Source organism: Terrapene carolina, unplaced genomic scaffold (assembly GCF_002925995.2).
Source record: "Terrapene carolina triunguis isolate 2854851 unplaced genomic scaffold, T_m_triunguis-2.0 Scaffold96, whole genome shotgun sequence".
Classification (NCBI taxonomy): domain Eukaryota; kingdom Metazoa; phylum Chordata; order Testudines; family Emydidae; genus Terrapene; species Terrapene triunguis.
The window spans coordinates 57,587,206-57,609,808 of NW_020664447.1; the positions used below are offsets into that span (position 1 = coordinate 57,587,206).

Sequence of the window (22,603 nt, forward strand, 5' to 3'; positions counted from 1 at the left end):
CTTTCGTACATGCTTTTAGTTCATAACAAAAATAAACTTACCTTTAACAATCACAACTCTCTGGGACGTATGCTAAATAATATATTCACTGGTTAAAACGTTTTTATTTTAAAATTACAGCAGGATCACGTAAAGGCACACAAATCTCCATTATCTGCAAAATAAATGATAAAGAACTCTGCATTTTTCAAGACGTTGCTGTTATTCCTCTGTGAAACTGCTGACTCCAGTTATTGGCTATAAACATCAACATATTTTTCTGTCTGGTCATTTATTGTGCAAACAGCAATAGCCAGAGAAAACTTGAATGAACTAAAAGGCAGGCGTATCTACAAACTTTGAACAGATTGCTTTCTCTAAAGCGATATGACCAAAATATTGGCGCCGTTGACAATAGCCTAGTAAAAGTATTACCAACCCTGAAAGTATGTAAACTTGAACTAATAGATCTCAGGTAGAGACAGGATCAATTGATTTTTCTACCAAATAATGCCTTACTACAGCGCTATCATTAAACTATTCCGCATATTTCCTATATTAATTGCACTCTCTGTGCGACTTACCACTACGTAGGTATTTAATATTCGGCTCTATTGTATTAGGAATCCAGGTGCTGAGCATGCCTGCAAAAGAAAGCGGAAGAGCCTTCCTGGATTATGCTGTCTATCATCATCGAGCACCAATTGGGAGGCCCCGTTTGCTTGGGTCCGCCCTTCGGGGGGGGTGTACCTCTGGTGACTGATAGACTGAGACGCCCGGCCCAGCCCAGCCCAGCCCAGCCCACGTTGCTGTGAGATTGAAATGCAGAACTCAAGTCTCTTTCATCGGGAAACAGACTTCCTTTTAGCCTTTTTCCTTACGTTCTTGCTATCTCCTAGAGTGGAAATCAGAGGGACCCGTGGACTTTTCCAGCCGGGATTGCAGGAGGCCGGGAGACTGAATCTGTTGTTAAATTCCCTTTTGGAAGCTTAGTCTCATTGGTGTCCTGCTCAGCGCAATGGGTAAGTGGCTGGAAGCTGCAGGAGGGTTCAAGGGCTGTCAAAAGAGAGAGCACCAGTGTGAGATCATGTGCAGCCGCAATTTGCTTATTGACTTTGTTCGTGTTCCTACAAGTTGTAGGAACATGTTAAGGGTCAGCAGCACAGAATGGAGCAAGCTAATGACTGGTTGGTTTATTATTAATGTTATTATGAGAGAACTGGAGGATTGGAGCCTAACAGATGATTTGAGCCTGTGTGGCACATTGTATATTGTTGCTGACATCGATAGCGCAGCAGTTTAAAAATTAACACGTTTGCTTCGCAATGTGGGGCTAGTGGTGCTGCTAACAAAGAAGCATGAACAGGCGCAAACAGCACTAGAATTGATCTTTTTCTTTAATTACTACTTTCAGTTTCCCTCACCTCTCATGTTTTTGCAGAATTCACTCCACCAATTTTGCTGGCTTTCCCCTCTCTTTTGGGGGGAAATAAAGAGACTTGTCTGCTTGTGTGATCTCACTTTTCACCTCTGGAATGTACATCCTGGACTATTTTTAATGGCACAAATCAAAGAGCTTTGAAAATGTTGCCATGTTTGTTTGTTTTTAAAAAATTCAGCCGCATTAGATTAAAACCATTGTAAATGAAGTGACCGTGGTGCGTTCCCTCTAACCGGTGACATCTGCGTTTTGATGATTAATAGTTGGGTGGGTTCAAACGGCCCCCCGTGAACCGTTTGCCGTGTCAAATGTGTTTGTGTGTGTGTGTTTGCTTGCAGAACCTGCTTTTGGGGAAGTGAACCAGCTCGGAGGGGTGTTTGTGAATGGGAGACCCTTGCCCAATGCCATCCGGCTCCGGATTGTGGAATTGGCCCAACTGGGCATCAGACCCTGTGACATCAGCCGACAACTGCGGGTTTCCCATGGCTGTGTGAGCAAAATCCTGGCGCGCTACAATGAGACTGGCTCCATCCTACCAGGGGCGATCGGAGGCAGCAAGCCTCGGGTAACCACCCCCACGGTGGTGAAACATATCCGGACCTACAAACAAAGAGATCCGGGCATCTTTGCCTGGGAGATCCGAGACCGACTGCTGGCAGATGGCGTGTGTGACAAGTACAATGTGCCTTCGGTCAGCTCCATCAGCCGGATCCTCCGGAACAAAATTGGAAATCTCTCTCAGCAGGGTCACTACGAATCTTACAAACAGCATCAACCCCCTCCACAGCCTGCTCTGCCTTACAACCACATATACTCCTATCCCAGCCCCATCACTGCTGCGGGAGCCAAAGTGCCAACCCCGCCGGGAGTGCCAGCAATCCCCAGCACAATGGCTATGCCTAGGACCTGGCCCTCTTCCCATTCGGTCACGGATATCCTGGGGATCAGGTCCATAACAGACCAAGGTAAGAAAAGAGCCAAAGAAGACACTTCTTACTCACTCACTATGTTGATAGCAAAAGCGGGGTCCCTTAACGCCTAATTTCTGAGTATTTTTCTTAGACAATTTCGACTTTTCTGTTTCAAAGCAGGAAGTCTCCAATTCTTTCAAAGTTTAGTGATAATTTCATTTATTTATCTCCATAGTTTGTAAGTTATAGAGCTGTTTTCTCCAGCACACACTAAAGATCAGGAACATATTAAATAATGATAAGGGTTTATGTTTCAAGGCCTCATTTTACTACATTTTCTATGGGCTTATGCTTTTTGGACGTATAATACATAATGCAATGGCAAATGTTGACTTTAGCAATGATAATTTACCTGAAGAACAGGCAGCATGGGCTAAAAAATATGGCACGTCCACATTAACTCTCTTTCTCAGTATCATATATCTCATCTATGTCTTCCTTATCAGTCATTAATGATATAATGATCTCGCATGCCTTCTGTGTATTACGTATATTTGTTACCAAATCAGGCATTCATAAGTGAAAGCATCTTGAAATTACAGAGAAATTCAGTTTCTCTAGTTTTCGCAATCAGGCCAAATTTGCTCAGACAGGAAGTTCAAATGTCACCTAATTGCTTTCATTCTTATGTTTTACTTTGTTTTCCTCCGAAGTGGTGGTCCAGAAAAACGAAACCACTGATACTTAACTTGTATTTGTCCCTTTCCAAGTGACTGCTTTTCTTCTACGCTCCTTCTTTTGTTTTGGCTAGAAACGGTAGCTTCTCGCTGAACAAGTCTCTGCCATTTGCAGCAAAAAAGAACATTTTCAAATTTAGTTTTTGTCAAGTAACAAACATTAAATGTGATGAAAAGAGCATATTTTACAAATAACTCCGGGCTGAAGCTCTCTCTGGGTCCTAATCTTGGAACTGGAGTTTGGCTTTCTATTTTCATTGCTTGTTTTCAACTACACACGTTGTTTCATTGCATGTTTTCAACTACACAAGATATCAGTATAACAAACACTCCAAATGCATTGGTGTTAGAAGGCTTTTACAAGCAAAGGCAGCCCCTCCATGTTAAATTCAAAATATAACCCCCATAAACAAAAAAACAAATCAAACGTATGTGCGTGTGGAGCTAGATTTAGCAAATATACATGCTAGAGTATGTTCATTCACGGTGGGTGGAATGTCTGAAATGAACATTACAGGGAAAATTAAATTAGAAATTGAGAGGGTTTTAATGAATTCCTCCTTTATTAACATCATATTGGCAACAGGGCCTCTTAAGGTACCATTGAGTGTTTAGATTTCTTTCCGCCTCTATCTCAGACTTTGGGATTTACAAGATTTACTACAATATACATTCTCCTCTCCCCCAAGCCAAGGTTTGGGCTGCTGAACAGCAGAAACTGCATACGAGGGTTGTTTGTGCTTGATTTGTAGGATAAATTGACCTTGCTGACATTTAAAGGAAGCCCCTATTCATGGGAAAGTGTGAGATCAGCAGAAAAGGGGGCTCGCAGAGAGAGCTCAGTTTCTTAAGACAACTTCAGGCTGATGCCATGGACTGCATTTTCCCTTGCAAGGAGGTTAGAGAGGTAGCTTCTGAACAGAAACAGTTTAACAGGAGAGTTCGATCCTGCTCCCACTCAAGTCAATCAGAGGGGTTGCTTTTGATTTCAGCGGGAACAGGCTCGGGATCCCAGCAAGCACACTTCCCAGCTCGGGGTCGAGGTGGCTTAGGAGAAACCATTCTCGCCTCAGTACCCCGGTTCACGCCGAACAATTTTCGTTGCCTGTAAATGTTACAGCCCCGCGAATCCCTAGCAGAGTCATACGCGTTTAAAATCAATGATTTTTAAACGTTTTTTTACTGGTGTGTGTGTGTTCATAATTCTGCAGTGCTAGAGTTGCTAACAACACGGCTATCTTTTCCCTTTGAAAAAAAGTTACATTGTTCCGTTAAATCTACCTTGGAAGTAATTATGCCAAGCACATAGTTATTCTTACGCAATTTTCTCCTCTAAATTACCTGGTGTCAGGGAAAGGTGATGATGAATGATTCGAAACAACCCCGGGGCTTGTGCTAATCGGTATATACTATGTGAGTTTCTTTGTATTTCGATTACACATGGAAAGGAAACTTTGAAGGTTTCGCTCCTCTAACTTATGATTGATCTTTTCTCCTATTGTCTTCCTTTCCCTTTGTCTCTCCTGTTTGTCAGTCTTCAACCCCTACCTCCAAAGAGAAACCCAACAGATTTTCTATAGAGAGTGAGGTGGCAGGGTGGGGGTGTACACACATAGAGGTGTACACACACACACACACACCAATTTACACGTACAGCGATGATATGTATGTAAAAAGATATGTAAATTACCGACATGATATATAATTTACACATCAAGTATTTTTAAAATAAAATTTTATAGGGACTTACTCAGTTTTGCAAACAAGCAACAGAAGTCTCCTTCAAATTACCGAAAGCGGTAACTCAGTTTCTGGCCATTTGGGGAAGATGAGTACAGTCTATTTAGTACAGAAATCGAAATGCTATTAAAATGTTTTTGAGGCTTAACTTCATAAAGCAGGAGACATGCATACATGGATCTCAGCTTTCTCCACAGTTTTTTATTCTGGGAGAAGAAGGAAATCAAGCTGTTGTAAATATTATAAATAGGTGTCCGGTGGTGTCATTCAGGAGTCATCGGTTGTTTTTCTTGATTGCGTGGATAGAAATAGGGAGGATTTGTCACTCAGCTGAGCCGGTCCTGCTAGGAGCAGGGGTGCTGGAACAGTTTTTATAGTGAGGGTGCTGAGAGCCATTGTACAAAAGTGTAAACCTTGTCTATGACGGAAACCACTGGTTTTAGAGAGATGTCTGGTGTGTGTGTGTGTGTTGGTGGTGGTAAGGGGGAAGGCACAGCCTGTAATCACACATAGCAATTCCTGCCACAAGCACACTGCCTTGGCACTTCCCAGCTCATTTTCGGAATCTCTAACGAGCCGTGCCCGTGTCTCCCAACAGTGAGTGACAGCTCGCCCTATCACAGCCCCAAAGTGGAAGAATGGAGCAGCCTGAGCAGAAATAGCTTCCCCCCTTCAGCCCAGCATGCTGTGAATGGACTCGAGAAGAGCTCCCTGGAGCAGGAGGCCAAGTACAGCCAGGTAAAGAGAGACAGCGCTTGCTAACCTCAGGCGGGAGGGTTGCACTGTGGGGGGAGCTTTCCTCCTTTCTGTCTGCAAGAAGGTTGCCCGGCTGGATTTCTAATGGCTGGCTGCAGAGGGGCCCAAACTCTCCACAGGCTTCTGGGCTCAGCCTGGCTACAGTCTCAAGTCCCAGACCTCAGCACTGTGCTGCTCTCTCCTTATTCACTGCTGGGTTCTGTACTGGGCCGGTTCCCAGGACTGGCTGGGCTGCTGCCCTGGGTTTTGGTACGATCCCTCCTTTGTACCCTGCCATGTTAGGCGCTGCTTTGTTTCAATGTGCATAACAAGTCGGTAAAGAACAATTATAACGATCTGTACAGGAACAAGGACCCCCTTCTCCTCCACAAACAAACCGTAACCCAGCTGACAGAGCCTGGACTGGAGTCGCACTGCTTCCCAATCCGCCTCGTTACCACGTGCGGGATTCCCAGTGGATCATGGCCCGGGGGTGTCGAGCTGTATGTGGCACAGGCTAGGCTCTGTCGGGAGGAGCCGATCGCTGCAATAATAAATAATAATAATAGTGAACAAGGGGCCTTTGCCCAGGCGTCTGCACTCTTCAGATTTAATCTCAAATCCAAGGCCCGCTCAAATGGGGGGGGGGGGACTAAACTGCACGGGCGATGCGGACTCTGCCTTCCTCACAGGGAGCCCTGGGGAAGGGCCCGTTCACGTTGCTGGCAGAACCTCATGATGCCACTCCTCGGTGCCGGGCTGAAATACCCAGCTGGCCTAGGGCCCGATCCTGCTTCCAGCGAAGCCCCCGGGAAATCTCCCCCGGGCACAGGGTCGGGCCCGAGAGCGCGCAAATCCCGGGAGCCTTTCTGAGCTCCTGGGTGATGCTGACCTGACACATCTCGGGGATGGTGTTAAGCCGGCTGCCTCCAGCTGCTTCCCTCTCCTGCCCCCCAGTCCTGGGCAGCTGGGGGACCGCCGCGGGCCCCCTACAGCGCTTACAGGCCCTTTACCGAAAGAAACCAGACACATCTTAACTCCCCTCCTCCTGCCTTTGGCACAAAGGTCCCCGCTCTCTTCTGCGCACCGCCCCCGCTTTGCCACGCAGCGAACAGGCCGAGCTCGCGCCAAGCAGGGCACCGGGGTTCTCCAGCCCCGCTCCGTATTCACGGCAAACACCCGAGACCCGTTTTATCCGCTTCCCAGCCGCACGCTCCCTTTGCCCCTCTCCACTGCGGCCCCCACAGCGCGGGAGCCTGCTTGTACCCGGGGCACTGCAGCAAGGACCTGGCCTTGCAAGGAATCGAAAAGAAATAGCCGTCCCAAAGCTTGCTGGGAACGTGGGAAAGCCACCCACAGGCAGTCCCCAGGGAAGCTGGGAGTAGCCAGATCAGCTTGTGGGCATTTGTATAGCGAGCAACGGCTTCCCCACACAGGATATGAGAGCTGGTTTGGGGGAGATGCTTTCTCAGCAGCAAGTCAGTTACCTGAACTTCCACACTGTCACTGAACAGATAGCAGCAGTGACAGAGGCCGATTTCCTACTGTCCATCTAGAAATACACCTCACATTTGGATGTTCACTACGTGGATTTACCTAGAGAACAGAGCTAGATTTCTGACCCCAGGTATTTTAAGGGTAGCTTGGTTAAAATTCAGACTCACTGCTTTAAAAAGAATCATTCCCAATATGCATTTAAACACATGGAAAATTCACACCATATTCAGCAGGTGATTGAATAGCTTGGAAACAGGGTATATACATTGCTTTTTTATATTGTTAAGCAATTTTACTCCTAATTATTCTATTTAATTCCTACGAATTTTTTACTGAACAATATTAGAAACAGTTGTCTAACTTACATTTGCTGATAAGGGATCAAATCGTGCCCCCAGGGATAAGATGTAACAGACTTAAATATGACGGACTGATGTAGCACATTTTTAACATTTTTTACACACAGTAAAAATATATTTCAAAACCATAGCATATTTCCCCAAACACGTTAATTCTGCTCTCTATGCAGAGTCTGAAATTCATTCAGGGGGTGGTTCTACTTTGTTTTGGGAAATTCATGTCCTATATTCAAATTTTGTTATTGCTGGAGGGCAGCATTTTCAGAAGTGTTCAGTAAATTTGTATGGCTTAATTTTTGAATGTCTAATTTGAGTCACTTTTTGCCTGATTTTCAGAGCTGAGAGTCCTCCACCCTGTTTAAAATCAAGCACAAGGTGTCTAGAGTTGGGCACCTGAAATCCAGTGCTCACAAAATGAATGAACACTTCTGAAAACATAGCTGTATAGATGTAATGGAAAACGTGGTAGGCCCCAAATGTGAGCAACCTTTTCATTATGTTTGCTAACACTATGTACAGTGGTGCTGGAACTAAGGGTGCTGCTGCACTCCCTGGCTTGACATAGTAACAACAAACACCAAATAAATGGTTTCAATGCTTTCCATCATCAGCACCCTCAATATAAAAATTGTTCCAACACTCCTGACTATGTAATGCTTTTCTTAAAACTAGCCTATTTTCCCCAATCACAAATAATGCTAGCAGCCCAACTAAGAGTTGCAATTAATAAAAACAACTTTAATGAATTAATTTAATTTCCAAGCTTCTAGTTTTATTAAAATAAATAGTGCATATGCAAACAAGTTAGCAAAAAATACCTTGCCATTGTCCTTTTAAGAACAGCCCTGTATATAATCGCTTAGGCCCCCGATCCTTCAAACACTTATGCACATGGGTAACTTTATCATGTGACTAAATCCAGAGAAGTATTTGCAGGATTAGACCCTTGCCTTGTAAACTGCTGCTTCTGATAGGTTTTCAGTCACCTTAACAGATGAGCTAAAGAACAGTGTAACATAAATTGAACCTTACAATTGTTTTCCACACGAGCGTAGGAAATTGTATTTTACATCTCATCCTTTCAATATATATGTGTTTTATATGCATATAAATGTTCTTGTGGCAACACTAGTATTATTTAAACATTACATACAACCTAAAAAGTTGACTACAAAAATTACTTTTAAAATGTAGGAAAAAAATGGGGGCAAATTCTACACTATTAGTACAATTGTGTTCACTTAACACATGTATATTGTCCACAAGATAGAAAGGCCAAAAAATAATTAGCAGTTGTGGAAAATGTCATTTTCAGAGCTGTGCATGTTCAAAAATAAAATAAAATAAAAAGTACTGCTGACTACTTTTAAAAACATCTTTTTTCCAGAATAGTATGTGTAGATTAAATCTGTCTCTGGGAAGCTCTAATTTATATTCTGGGCTACTTACAGTATAGTGTTCTTGCTTGTGTACCATAGTATTCATTAAAATGTATATAACTGTCTTAATTCATACATTGGCTACTTCTGTGACCCAGAATATTCTCAAAAGGAAATAAATGCCCAAGAAGAATGTGAATTTTTTTGCAGTTTTGACAAGATTTGTGGTTTGAATAGAGCTTTTCCAACAAGGTACAAAATGGATTTCAGATTGAATGCTCAACGTACAGGCAATTTTCTTATCAGTTTGTTCATTTGGGTTGAAATTCATCCTAGCACGGTGCGTCTGTGGTAAACATTCTGAGGCAGTTAAATCAGTCAGCAAGACTGTGAGGTGTCTCCACACCTGTTGCAAAGGGGGAACTGCCTGAGTAGACTGGCATAGGCAGGAGGAGAGACCCTTGGGTCTGCACTTATGTGGATCTAGTGTCAAAGTATCTAGAATCAATGGAGTAAGACGTTTCAGCCGGTATTCATACTGCACAGAGCCTACAGTGAAATACATGCGCTGCCTGTGGGCTACTCGGTGAATGCCATTCCAAGGGGTTCCCTGCACAAATCTTGTTTATTGAAACTCTATCCAGAGGGGGATGAATGTGGAATTTCACCCATAGAACAGAAGTGATTGGTCTAAAATAATAGATTCAACCCTGTGCTCCAGTTTTATGCCAACATAACTAAAGTCAATAGCGCTTCACTGGCCTAAGATTAGAGTAAAACAGTGGGGAATCAGGCTCTGTGCCTCTAATCAGAGTTCTAATTGCAGAACAAGAGTGCGGAGAATGTGCCACACTGCACTTCGAACAAGGGTTTAGTGGGAAATGAGAATACAGCTATTACTGATCATCATTATTTATAATTTGTTACTCACCAACAATGTGCAAGACAGGCTGTGGTACTGCTTTCCACCACTTGCACTGTGGGGAATGCTGCACACAGATGCCTCGGTCTGATTCGGCTACCCTTACTCATGTGGAGTGCTTCTTCACTCACAAGTAGCCCAAAGGAAAGTCACTCCACATGAGAAAGGGTGGCAGAATTGAGCCGTAAATAAGGTTTTTTTTATACAGTTCTGCTATATTTACTTGTTCCATCCTTGTATAAGCAACACAGTCATTTTAATGGGCCAGATCATGCAGGCAACACTCTCATTGACTCCTGTATCAGTCTTTTGCACAGGCAGTGCCCCTTTGCAACATGTAGGTGGTGCAGAGACTCCTTTGCATACTGCCCTTCACTCCACACTTGCCGCACATCAATGGGAATTTTGCCTGAGTAAGGACTAAAGAATCAGGCCAAAAATCTCCAGATTTTTTGTCTTTGCAATATGCTGTCACATGCACTTGACACAAAATCTACCTTTCACATGTACAACATTTTAAGCTCCCCACATTAATAATTTTCTTGTGTCTTTGGAGCCCAAAACTTTGTCCTATATTTGAACTTTGACAGCTTGAAAACTTTGGCTGGCACATTCTGATTTTGCATCAAAAGTTCCGTAGGAAATCACAGAGATGTCTTGTAATGCTCCTATTGATTTTTAATTAACAGATACCTCCAGTCTTAAATTGTATGCAAGCACTTGAATTATGTTTTCCCAGTGCATCATTTTACACACTTTTGTAGCCAAAGCAGCTTTGCAGACAGCGCAGTCTGAGTAAAGAGAAACCTGAAGCGGAAATTAGATTTTTCTGGGAACATGACAGTTTTGGTTCACAAATGCTTCACATCTTCAAACTCAGCAACACAATCACATATATGCCTGAAAACATACTTTATTAAGTGTTGGGGATACTTGTGAGAGTAATTAGTCTGTGGACATTGATATGAAAAAGTGAATATACCATGCATTTAAAGAAAAGTGATTTCAGAGTTAAGCCGCTTGTATACACAGTTTTAGGGAAACTAACTGAAATCCTTGTGGAGCTAAAATAAATAGAATTCCATTTGTACATTGCATTTGAAATGAAGATGTTTTATAAGCATGAACAGTTTGTAAACTGCAATGTTCAAAGGACTAAGTCTTGAATAGACTAATTTTACTGAAGCACAAATTGAATAGTACTGAAGTTTGTATTTGCATTTCTATAATTAATGCAAGGATTTGGATTATGTGTACATATAAGTAGTGGAATGTTAGGCAAATATCACAATACTTTTCTCAGAATTTATTGTCGTGGATATTGCAGGAAGAAGACATGCACATTTGACTAGAATGACTGCTACTTTCTTAACAGGCCAACATTAAGAACTAGTGTCTAAGTACAGGTATCCTGCAAGTTAATTCTGTTCTAAGATCTGATTCAAAACCCACTGCAGTTAGCGAAAAGACTCCCACTAACTTAAATGGGCTTTGGATCAGCCCTGAATGAGGCCCCACTCTAGCAAATCAGAGACACTATTAATGGCTAGAGCTTACGCATACTAATATGTAAGAAGCCCTACTCTCATCCTGAGAGCTTCACTCACCCACAACCAAACCTTTTATCAGCTATTGAGTGTTCACTTCCACAGCCAAACCTTTATCAGCTGTTGAACATTCACTTTTGGAATTTTCAGACTTAACTGGTTCCTTCCTCCCAATTGCACTGAGATTGGGAGGTCATGAACTCCAACCTCTTATATCACACTGGAGAGACTTTCATATCCAGGCCTCCATTTTAGGGCAATAGAGGGCAAATAACTGCAGGTGCAATTCTGCATCCAGAATTACTTGCACCAACAGCTTAGGCCATGTAAATATCTAAGATCCTACTCTTTGGTTACAGCGGACAATGTATTGTGGGTGCAGTGGGTACAGCACCACTAATTATTTTCATCCACAATTATTTGCACCCACAAAAAATGGTGACCCTAGTAAGAGTGAGCTGAATATTTAGCCCTAAATGTTTTGGCATATTATCTAACCCTCTTACAAGGATTACTTGCCACAAACTGCCACTACCAAATTAGTTAGCTGGCATCCTCCACTCCTAATCAGACCCTGAATAGTTGGATTCATAAGTGAAGGTCCAGGGATAAACAAGTCTCTGCTAATATCATGGAAATGCACTTTCTCCAGGCATCAAGTGTCCTGGGCACTTAGGACATGTTCCCGTTGGATTCCTTGCCAAGGTGCCAAGTAAAATTCCTAATTGCCCAGTTAGCTGAAGGGATTATGCTGCCTACTACACCTGAAAAGGGAGGAATTTAGACCAGAACAGTCTGGCCTGGGGAATGACCAGTCCTGCTGTACTCTGATTAATTGCTCTACACTGGTTCACACCATCAAGACATTGTCACCAAGGTGGATGATGATGAGGTCTAGGCATCCATGTCATTGCATTTTGTGGATGAGCGGCATGAGCTGATCCCACTACATACACCTGATTCCTTCCCAGGTGATCTGGATCGCACCCCATTCGAATCCTATTTGTGAGACCTGCCTCTTACTGGCCACCTGCTTCCACGCCCAAAACACAGTGCCCTGCCCAACAATCCACATGGCTTCAGGGCATTCCACCGGGATGAAACTAATAAAGAAAGTCAGAGAGGTGAGTGAATGGTTGGCGCCCAGGTTGGCTCCTGAGTGCCAGCTACTTATTGCCTGGACATCACTGTCTGGGAACTCAGTCACGGTAGTCAAGATCATGGCACCTATTCTGAAGGAATGAGGAGCTTGAGTGTTGAGGGATCCTCATCAGGACCAGATCCTTAGAAACATGGGAATTTGTTAGAAACCCATCCCATAAGCCTTCCTGTGTTTGGAGTGCAGGAGAATGGAGACAGGAATCTATACCTTGTGCTTTACAGCTGCCATGGCAATTGGGTAGCCAATGGGGATTGCCTGTATTCCCAGTCACAGGCAATGGGCTCTGATGTCAACCTCATCAGTTTGCCAGCACCTGATAATTTCCCCTGCAAGTTGGAGCCTTGCTGAACAATGAGATTGCTGTCTTTGGGTGATGGGTCTCCACTGGGAGGGCAAATTACTAGCACTATTAGTAGCTCTCCCACCACTTCTATGAGCCAGCAAGTCTTGAGGGAGCCCCTACTCCCTTATTTTCTCCATCCTGCTGACCCCAGCGTGGTCTGACTATATTGTTAAATATACTATGTTAGGTAGATATTTTCTATAGAACTTGTGAGAACAATACACTTTTATCTATCAATGTAGACAAGAAAAACATTAATTCCTTGCCATATATTATATAGATTTCATTGAGGTGCCAGTTGCAGTTCCATAGTTGAGGCTGGAGTTTTAAACTTAAAGCATATAGAATTTCTTTAGAAAATTTTATATAACTTTGCATCAAAGGGGGTCTGTAGGTTTACTAGATCCATCTTAGGTATTGGTAGAGCACTCACCATAGTTTCAAAGGAGAATGACCTCCACTTATATTGTATCATGTTCTGTAAATTGGATTTTGAACTGAAAATGCACATTGGAGTGAATGTACAATGCTCATATGTCACCTGCCTTTTAAGAATGCCACTGTCACGTCCTATGTTAGCATATGATTCAGGACAGAGAATTAGAATTCAAAATGATCTTGACAAACTGGAGAAATGGTCTGAAATAAATAGGATGAAATTCAATAAGGACAAATGCAAGGAAAGGAATAATCAATTGCACAAATACAAATGACTGCCTAGGAAGGAGTACTGGAGAAAAGGATCTGAGGGTTATAGTGGATCACAAACTAAATATGAGTCAACAATGTAATACTGTTGCAAAAAAACAAATATCGTTCTGGGATGTATTAACAGGAGTGTTGGAAGAAAGACATGAAAAGTAATTCTTTCATTCTACTCAGCACTGATAAGGCTTAAATTGGAGTATTGTGTCCAGTTCTGGGCACGACACTTCAGGAAACGTGGACAAATTGGAGAAAGACCAGAAGAGAGCAACAGGTCCAAATGATTAAAGGTCTAAAAACATGACCTACAATGAAAAGTTGAACAAAAATAGGGTTTGATTAGTCCAGAAAAGAGATGACGGAGGGGCAACATGATAACAGTCTTCCAGTATGGAAAAGGTTGTTATAAAGAGGAGGGTAATAAATTGTTCTCCTTAACCACAGAGGACAGGACAAGAAGTAATGGGCTTAGATTGCAGCAAGGGAGATTTAGGTTAGACATTAGGAAAAACTTCCGAACTGTAAGGGTAGTTAAGCAGTGAAACAAATTAGCTAGGGAGGTTGTGGAATCTCTGTCTCTGGAAGTTTTTCTGAACAGATTAGACACACTCCGCTCAGGTCTAAATAATACTTTGTCCTGCCTCAGTGCACAGGACTGGACTTGATGAGCGATTGAGGTCCCTTCCAGTCATACACTCTATGATTGACCTTAGCTGTGGTGGACTATAAGTGTGGACTCCACTCCACAATGAAATCCACATTTCTCTTCTAGAAAAAAACAAAACACAAAACACCCTGACAGTATTAAATCCCCTTTCTCTCGCCTCCAAAAAAATAAGTTTTGTTTTGTTTATATGACCATTATTGGGTCCCATATGTGTTACCCTTTTCTCCTTTATTTCTCTTTTACTACATTGTTGTTGTCATGGACTCCTTGGGTCTGTTTTTAATGTGTTTGGCTTTTAAAGAAGGTGTTTTCACTTTTATTTCTGTTATATTTTGTTTTGGTGATTTTGTGCAGTGCCCCTGGAACCTTTGGGAGGGGGCTGTTGTTGGTGTGCAAATCAAATTTATTATTACTGTTTCCGAGAGCAGCTTTTTGCTCCCCTAAAGAGACTCAGACTTGGAATTTGATAACCAAACATAATTAAGATATGTCTTGATGAATATTACAACTGTAGTTACAAAATTCAATTAGTCTGATCCAACTTTGTATGTTATTTGCTGCAGCTGGAGCTGTCTATGAAAAAAGGGAAACAACTTTAAGTTAATAAAAAAGTGCATTAAATATAGAGGGTAGAATCTGCTCATTATTAAGAGAGTGGACCACATTTTATAATGAAGTAGCGTGAATGTCTCTTGGAGTTTCATTACAAAACACTGCATATTGAATTCTAGTTACTGTGAACCTAAACTGACAGTAAAGTTCGGTGAAAAAAATGACCTCACTTCAGAGAGATCCACTGTCTGTGGACAGCTAGTTAATTAAATATTTGGACCCTGCCCTGCAAACATTTAAGCATGTGCATAATTTTATTCATGAGCATAATCCTGTTCAATTCAAATGTAGGATTGTTAACCCTGCTCCATGTCATTTATATATAAAGAGTAAACCAGCTAAATCCCAGCTCCTGAAGAGCTCTCTTCAGTTTTCACAGCCAGATAATTTGGAAATCAGTGCACTTACATTTCTCCGGAGCAATAAACCAAGTATAAAGCTAGCACACTTACACTGTTAGAATTTTTAAATAATATAATTTCAAATGTATTGCAGTCTAATATATTTACTATGCTGAAATTGAGGTAATATATTTGAAGACAGTGTTCTACCTCCTACTAGATAATCCACATTCTCTTCAGGTTGAAATTTTCTTTTGAACATTGAAGTTGTTTAATGAAAATTTCCTTCCCCAGTTTTTAAAATAAATCTTATCCGGCTCCCAGTGAAATTAATGACCTTTGATTTCAGTTGGAAACAGGAGCGTGTCTAGTAAAGGTAACTATTTCCAGTATGCTGGATACACTACATTATAAAATACACATAGATTGTTGAATCACGCATAGTAATGAAAACTCAGCAAATATGGGGTTGCAGAATCCACTCTAACTAGACTACTCATGTATATCTGGCTATACATATCTACTCATGTATATCTGGACACAACATGTGGTCAAAATTATTTTTCAGAAACATTCTTTTATGAAGAGCTTTATCGTAAAAAGGCCAAGTACTGCAGTCCTTACTTAGAGCTCAGCTCAGTAAACTCTTACTCCTGCAAATAATTCTGACTCACATGAGTATCCCCATTAACATCAATGGAACGTTCGTGAGCATTTGTAGGATCATGTAATTTCTCCCACTGATGCCAAAGGCCTTAGTATTGACTGCAGAATTTAGCCCTAATTCTATTAACTACAATCACAACCAAAATATTATTTTATGTTATTTATTTTAAAAGGTTAGAAGAAATGTATGTGTATTAATTGCATCTTTAGGCAACCCACTTTCCTAAAAGAGATTTCCATTACATACCTGCTGCTGATGTTTTACTTGGAAAATTTGTTTACCCGACCCTTGGGATCCCTTATGTTTGCTTGATTTATAAATCATATTTACCATCCAATTAAAGGGAGTGATTTAGCATGTTTGCTTCCTTTATATTTACAGTTTGCTTTTGATTGCTTCTAGTCATATTCCTGTAACCTCTCTGACTAGTTATATGTACATCACAAAGTACGTTAAACATATTCGGGGCATTTAAGATGATTTACTCTTACTGTCGGAAGACTAGATATGCAGCCGTGCTCTCTGCTGTAGTTTTCCTTTGTGTGGAAAAATTTACTCGTTCAGCAGCTACTTTGCAAATGTGTTTTCAGCACATTGGATGCACATTTCCAGTTTGCAGAAATTGCTCCAGCTTTTCATTTTGAAAAATGAGCAGTGAGAAAATGTCTTATTTGTGGAGTTACGGTATCGTGCCTATAATTAAGGCTGCTGGCAACACTCCATTCTAAAGGCTAACTGCTTCTCTTAGTAACACTAGTGTGAAACCTTTGATAGTTTGTTTAGTTTGCTTTTGGGAGATGGCTCTGCACTGGAGGATAATGTTAATATGTGAAGTTTGCTGCTCCAAAGAGAGGCGTTACATTCACACTGATATTACAGTTGAGAAATAGCAGCACTGTTTACCAGAGGTCTATTCCTATTGACCTGATACAGGCAAAACTCCAACTGATTCCAGCGGGGAAATTTGGTTTGAAGCAAGACTACTGGATCGAGCTCATTAGTGTTGAGGTAGTTGAGGAAGGCACCGTTTGCCCATGAAAAATGTTGTTTCTCAAGGAAGTTACAATTTGTTTTTCATAGATGTTTAAAACACCTCTTCAGAATGATAGCTCCAAAAACACCTTAGCCTAATGGAATATCACAGCAAGCACCAGAACAATGGGTTGATGAGACAGAATAATGGAGGCAACTCTATCAAAATAATAACCACTTACATTGTCCATCCAGAATATTATGATTTACAGTAACAGACACGAATGTACTGCCATAACTTTGCATGGTATTTTGCATAAATTTTAAATAGACACAGTTCCTGCTCTAAAAAGCTTACAATCATAGAATTCAATGAGGAAGGTTTTGCAGGATCAGGCAATAAAGCAGGCACCCATAAAACACAGGTGTAACAGACAAACAAGGAGGTAAGAGGAGAAGGGATAAGGATTAAATCAAGTAAAAGTGATAGGAATCATTCACTGGTGGAACTCTGGATTTACACTGGGGTAACTCAGAGCAGAATTTGGCTCAAGGCCAAGACTGGAAAAAATGAAACCCGTCAAATGGAGATGGTGGAGACTGTGAGGTAAAGAGGAGAGATTGTCCGAGGTGTTTGTTCCTTGTCTCCTTAGAAAACACAAGCTAGAGGCCAAACCCGCCTCACTGAAGTTAATGGAGTTTTGTCATTGACTTCAGTAGGAATAGGGTTGATTCTTAAGGGTATGTCTACACTTCAATTAGACACCTGCAGCTGGCCCAGGCCAGCCAACTTAGGCTCGCAGAGCTTGGGTTAAGTGAGGGGCTGTTTAATTGCAGTGTAGACATTCGACTCAGGCTGGAGCCAGAGCTCTGGGACTGCCCCACGTTGTTAATTAAACAGCCCCTTAGTCTGAACCCCATGAGCCCAAGTCAGTTGACATGGGCCAGCTGCGAGTTTTTAGTTGCAATGTAGACATACCCTAAGTGGCCAGATGGCCAATGTAAGCTACTTGTTCCAAAGATTATTGAGAGTCAAGTGTCAGTCATTGGCCCCAATGTAATCTCAAATATATATATAATCAAATAAAATGATTGGGCCAAATCCTCAGCTGGCAAAAATAAGTGCAGCTCCATTGACTTCAGTGGAGAAATTCTGAATTGCAACAGCTGAAGTGCTATGTGGCCAACTATTTTTAAATTATGGACCTGATTCTCCTTTCAGTTACACTGGTGTAAATCAGGTGTAACTCACTGGAGCTACACCTGTGTAAATTTGGTGGAAGCCAGAACAGAATCAGGCCCTGAATCTTACAAGCACAGTTGAGAGAACTTGTTTTGCTAAATTTACAAACCACTAGAAAATCGCGGGTTCTATATTTTGAACATAACTCAGAACTGCTGAGGTTCTAGTTTCATTTCACTCTTGCAAAACATGAGTTCTGGGCAGATGCAACATTGGAAAGCAAATGTTTTCCCCGGGTCTTCCTAGAAACAGAGCAGTAATTACCTTCCAACGAGATTCTTTATTATTTGTATAGCACAGGTTTCCATTCGGTTAGAAATACATTTATTTGTTTTTAAAATTAAATTTCCCTTGAAAAACAATGGTTTAAATTAAGAGAAAAATATTTTTGAAACTTAAAAACGTTTAACGAAACTCAGTTCTTAAACAAAGTTCTAAAGGTTTTGCAAACCCATAAACACCACTGGGTTCTCTGACTCCTAATTATATAGGTTTGGATTTTGGTGTTCATTTCCTCCTATTGAAATACACAGGTTGAATTCTTCGTCCAATGCATACAGGGTTATGGAATGTAATCTCTTCCATTTATTTGTAAGTGAATGTAGGGCTTGTAAAACGTGCCGGATTGACAGATGGAGGTTCAAGCTCTCTGTTAACCCATACAATGCAGAATACAGGCAGCATCAATGAAAGCTTCTTCTCACTGCCCCACCTATGTGCCTCAAACCTAATTTGGAGGGTAGACCTGTTTCCATGACAGTTTGGTCCTTGGTCTCTTTGCTGAAACTTCGGATTAGAGTGCCAATTAGTGCCTACTGTGATGATGGTTTTGTGAGATTGGTTAGTTAGGAACTAAAATGAGGCCAATTCATTTAATCAAAGAGTCATCAGATGATAACAGTTTTTCAGTCATTATCGACCCCTAGGAAAGATTTGAACTGGTGACCAACAGGTGAAAGGTTCCATATTGGACTACAAGTCACTACTGCAATTACATTTTAAATCCCAAAGCAATGTATTTGGGTAATATTAAAATATATCAAATCATCAGTGGTGGGGTTTAAGAAAAGGGGTGGGGGCATGCAGGCTTAATTTGACATATACAAAATCAGGGTATATTTTTATTATTTATCTTTTATAAAAATGAATGAATCTGTAGTTAAATTTTGTTAATGAACCACCCAGGTAAAATATGCAGTGTAATTCAATAAAAGGCTGGAACCCTTCCAATAATTAAAATCCGTGGCTGTCTGTTTTATTCACTGACATGGTATCATGCTAGGGAAGGCCAATGTAAAGGATATGTAAGAAAATGAAATGTGTGCATTTGGGCCTAAGCATTTATCAAAAAGACATGCAGTCACCTATCCTTGAATAATGCCTGACAAACTTGTTTTAATGACATGTGGCATATTTTATTTGGTTCCAATTCTACTTACAATGCCAGATGTGCCTCACACAATACACAGTATTCAGTTCTGGAGTGCCAGTCCAGACAAAATTCTCGCTGACTTCAATTACAATTTTGCCTAGGCAAAGCCTGTAGGACTAGACCCAACAGACAGTGTTCTTGAAGACCAAAAGTTACACTGCTACCAAGCATAATTATTTTAATGGTGTGTGAGTAGTGTAAAAAGAATCATTGTAATTGTAAATCAAACAGCGCATTAATATGGAAATGACAAAGTATCAGAGCACATCTTTGAATGACACCTTTGAATTCTAATCACCTCTTCCCCCCTCCCCAAGTAAGATAATGCTTCATGCTGTAGAATCTTCAACATATTTTAAGAGGCACAAAGAGAAGCAGCCAGTGTTTGAGACATTCTCTGAGAACATTCTATAGAATGATATTCTGTACAGCAGATGATAAACATTCTATTGTCTTCCTTCCTTCACAAAATTGGAGCCCAGTTGTTCCCCCAGACCTGCACACTATTGGGAATCTGCCTTGGCTTGTGCAGAAAGTGGGGGAGGGGAGTGAAGTGGGGGATTGGTGGGAGACACCCGTCACCCTCCAAAATCTGTGGGGAATCCTTGAAAAGGTAATATAGACTTTGGTGGTATAACTTCTGCACAGAGCCACTCATACTTTTAAAGGGGAGAGTTCCAGAGGAATCCCCCTGGACTTCCATAGCATTCCATAGCAGTGCAGCTTCCGCTGTACTGACTGGGGATTTGTGAGGGGCTCACTGGGTTCCTGAGCCAGTACAGAGGCATAGGATATCCATGGTTTGTGGTTTCATGGGAGTTGAGGGATGGATGACCTGGTTTTTCCATGTGGAGGGCAAGCCCCACACACTCATCAGAAGAATTCAGAGGAAACTCCATGAGGGACAATTCCCAGAGCTCTTCTACCCCCTAGATCCCTGTCAGGCACAATTTCCTTCCCCCATTTTATAGTCACATTATGTATCTTTGTGTTTCAGAGCTTTATAATACGTATCTAAGGGCTCCCTTGCCTGTGTCACTCTGGCATGGTGAAGTGCTTTCTGTTACCTTTAGGAAAAGCCTAAGAACCTGGTACAGAAGAGATTTTTATAACACCAGAGCAGGCATGGGAGCCCTCAGATACCAGAACATTAACTGGGACTGAATTTCAGATCAAAATTTAGATTTGGAAAAAATGGCAAATTCAGTTTCAGTTAAACATTTATAAATTTGAAAAAAACAATATGTTATTTCCACAGCTGTATAATTTGTGTTAATATGCCTGTTAAATACACAAGGCTGGATTCCTCTCTCTCATGCTGGTTTTACTGCTGTAAAACTTTAATTTGACTTCAGTGGATTCCCTCCTGAATTTGATTAGTGTAAAAGGCAGGAAAATCAGTCCTAATGGAGTTACACTGGTGCAAAATATATATATGTGAGATCATAACCAGACCTTTACAATTTAGAAAGACCTAAAGTGTGGATATAAATCTGAAATTTGGCCAGATGAAATCCAGAGAAGAGAAAAATAGGCAAAGTAGAAAATTTTAACATTATGTGAAGTTTTATCCAAAACAAAAGTCTGCCCCCTTTCTTACATCTCTATGTTACACAGCTTGGCCCTAATTCTGCAAAGGAGCTTAACTTTAAGCCTGTGCTTAAATCTAATTGCAGTGAATTGAAAAACAACACATGCTTACGTGCTTTGCTGAATCAGGACTCTATCTGCAGTGATCTTATATTCGAATAGAAAACTTCCTTCCTGAAAAAAATAACACTGACACATAAAATAGTACTACATGAATCAAAACCTGAGCAAGATAAATAACTTTGCTTTGCATGTACTCTGATAAGGAGGGATCTGCAGTGTGTGAATTAAAACATTGACCATTTTTTCATTTAAAAAGCATGGCATTCCCTTGTGAATTCCTCCTGTGACAGACTGAATGTCTCTCCCTTTTTATTTTAAATAGAAATTCTTACCATCAGCCATAAGTGCTGGAACTAAGGGAGCTGTCACACCCCCGGGCTTGAGTGATTTCCATCATACACATGGTTTACAGTTTGGTTCAATGGCTTTCGGCACTCCCACTATAAAAGTTGTTCCAGCACCCCTGCCATCAGCCTATATAAACACCTAGGAAAAAATGGTAAGGCTCTTGCAAGTGCCCTGTAATTGTTCTGCTCACAAAAGTCCCATTGAAGTTCATGGGAGTTATGAGTAAAGATCATTTGCAAGAGCAGATCCCAAAGATATAGAAGCAGGCTTAAAAAGACACCATGAATAATAATACTATGCACATAGATATCACTTTTCAGCCATATATCTAAACATACTTTACAAAGGCAGGTAAGTATAATTATCCCCATGTTCCAGATGGGAAAACTGAGGCACAAAGGGTGAAATCTGAATTCAATGGGAATTTTGCTATTGACTTGAATGGGACCAGGAGTTCACCCAAAGCAAGCTGAAGTGAATTGTCTAAAGTCACACACCAAGTCAGTGGTAGAATCAGGTAGGTATAGAACCAAAATCTCCTTATTCTCTCAGTCCAGTATCCTGCCCACTGGCTATATAGACATGTGTACAAATTCATGATTATTAGGAGTTCATTCTTTCTGAAGCAGAAAAAAATGTATCTTTATATTTTAGAAACTTTTTTCCCCTCTTTCCCTTTCAGGCACCAAATGGTCTTCCAACTGTCAGCGGTTTTGTCTCAGCACCAACTATGGCGCCTTACCCTACACCAGCCCAGGTGTCACCTTACATGACATACAGTGCTGCCCCTTCTGGTTATGTGACAGGCCATGGTTGGCAGCATGCTGGAGGCACTCCGCTCTCCCCTCACAACTGTGATATTTCTGCGTCGCTGGCATTCAAGGGCATGCAGACAGCCCGAGAAGGTAGTCACTCTGTCACAGCCTCTGCTCTCTGATATGAAATTCATTCTAGAACAACTCAACCTTTTTCCTCCCTGGCTCAGAGACTGATCTTTTGTGTTGGTGACATTTACAGATTTCTCCCCCGACCTTTCTCCCACAACATTTTTGGATTGAACTAGCCAAAACAACATAAGAAACTGATCCATGGGTTGTTGCCCTTGCACTGTTCTAAGTAAAGAAGATCTTACATCCCTCAAAGGGCTCATGGGACTTTCATTGGTAAAACCACCCATATTTATTCTAAATCAACAAAAACTCTTTAAATGT

General features: G+C 41.3%; 1 protein-coding gene across 1 annotated transcript; it reads left to right on the forward strand.

Moving 5' to 3' along the window:
• Positions 1-997: 997 nt before the first annotated feature.
• Positions 998-22,329, forward strand: PAX9 (paired box 9). The gene is made up of 5 exons (XM_024196064.2): positions 998-1,001; positions 1,759-2,385; positions 3,964-3,966; positions 5,407-5,546; positions 22,075-22,329. The coding sequence occupies exons 1-5, from the start codon at positions 998-1,000 to the stop codon at positions 22,327-22,329; spliced, it is 1,029 nt and encodes a 342-aa protein (XP_024051832.2).
• Positions 22,330-22,603: the final 274 nt, after the last annotated feature.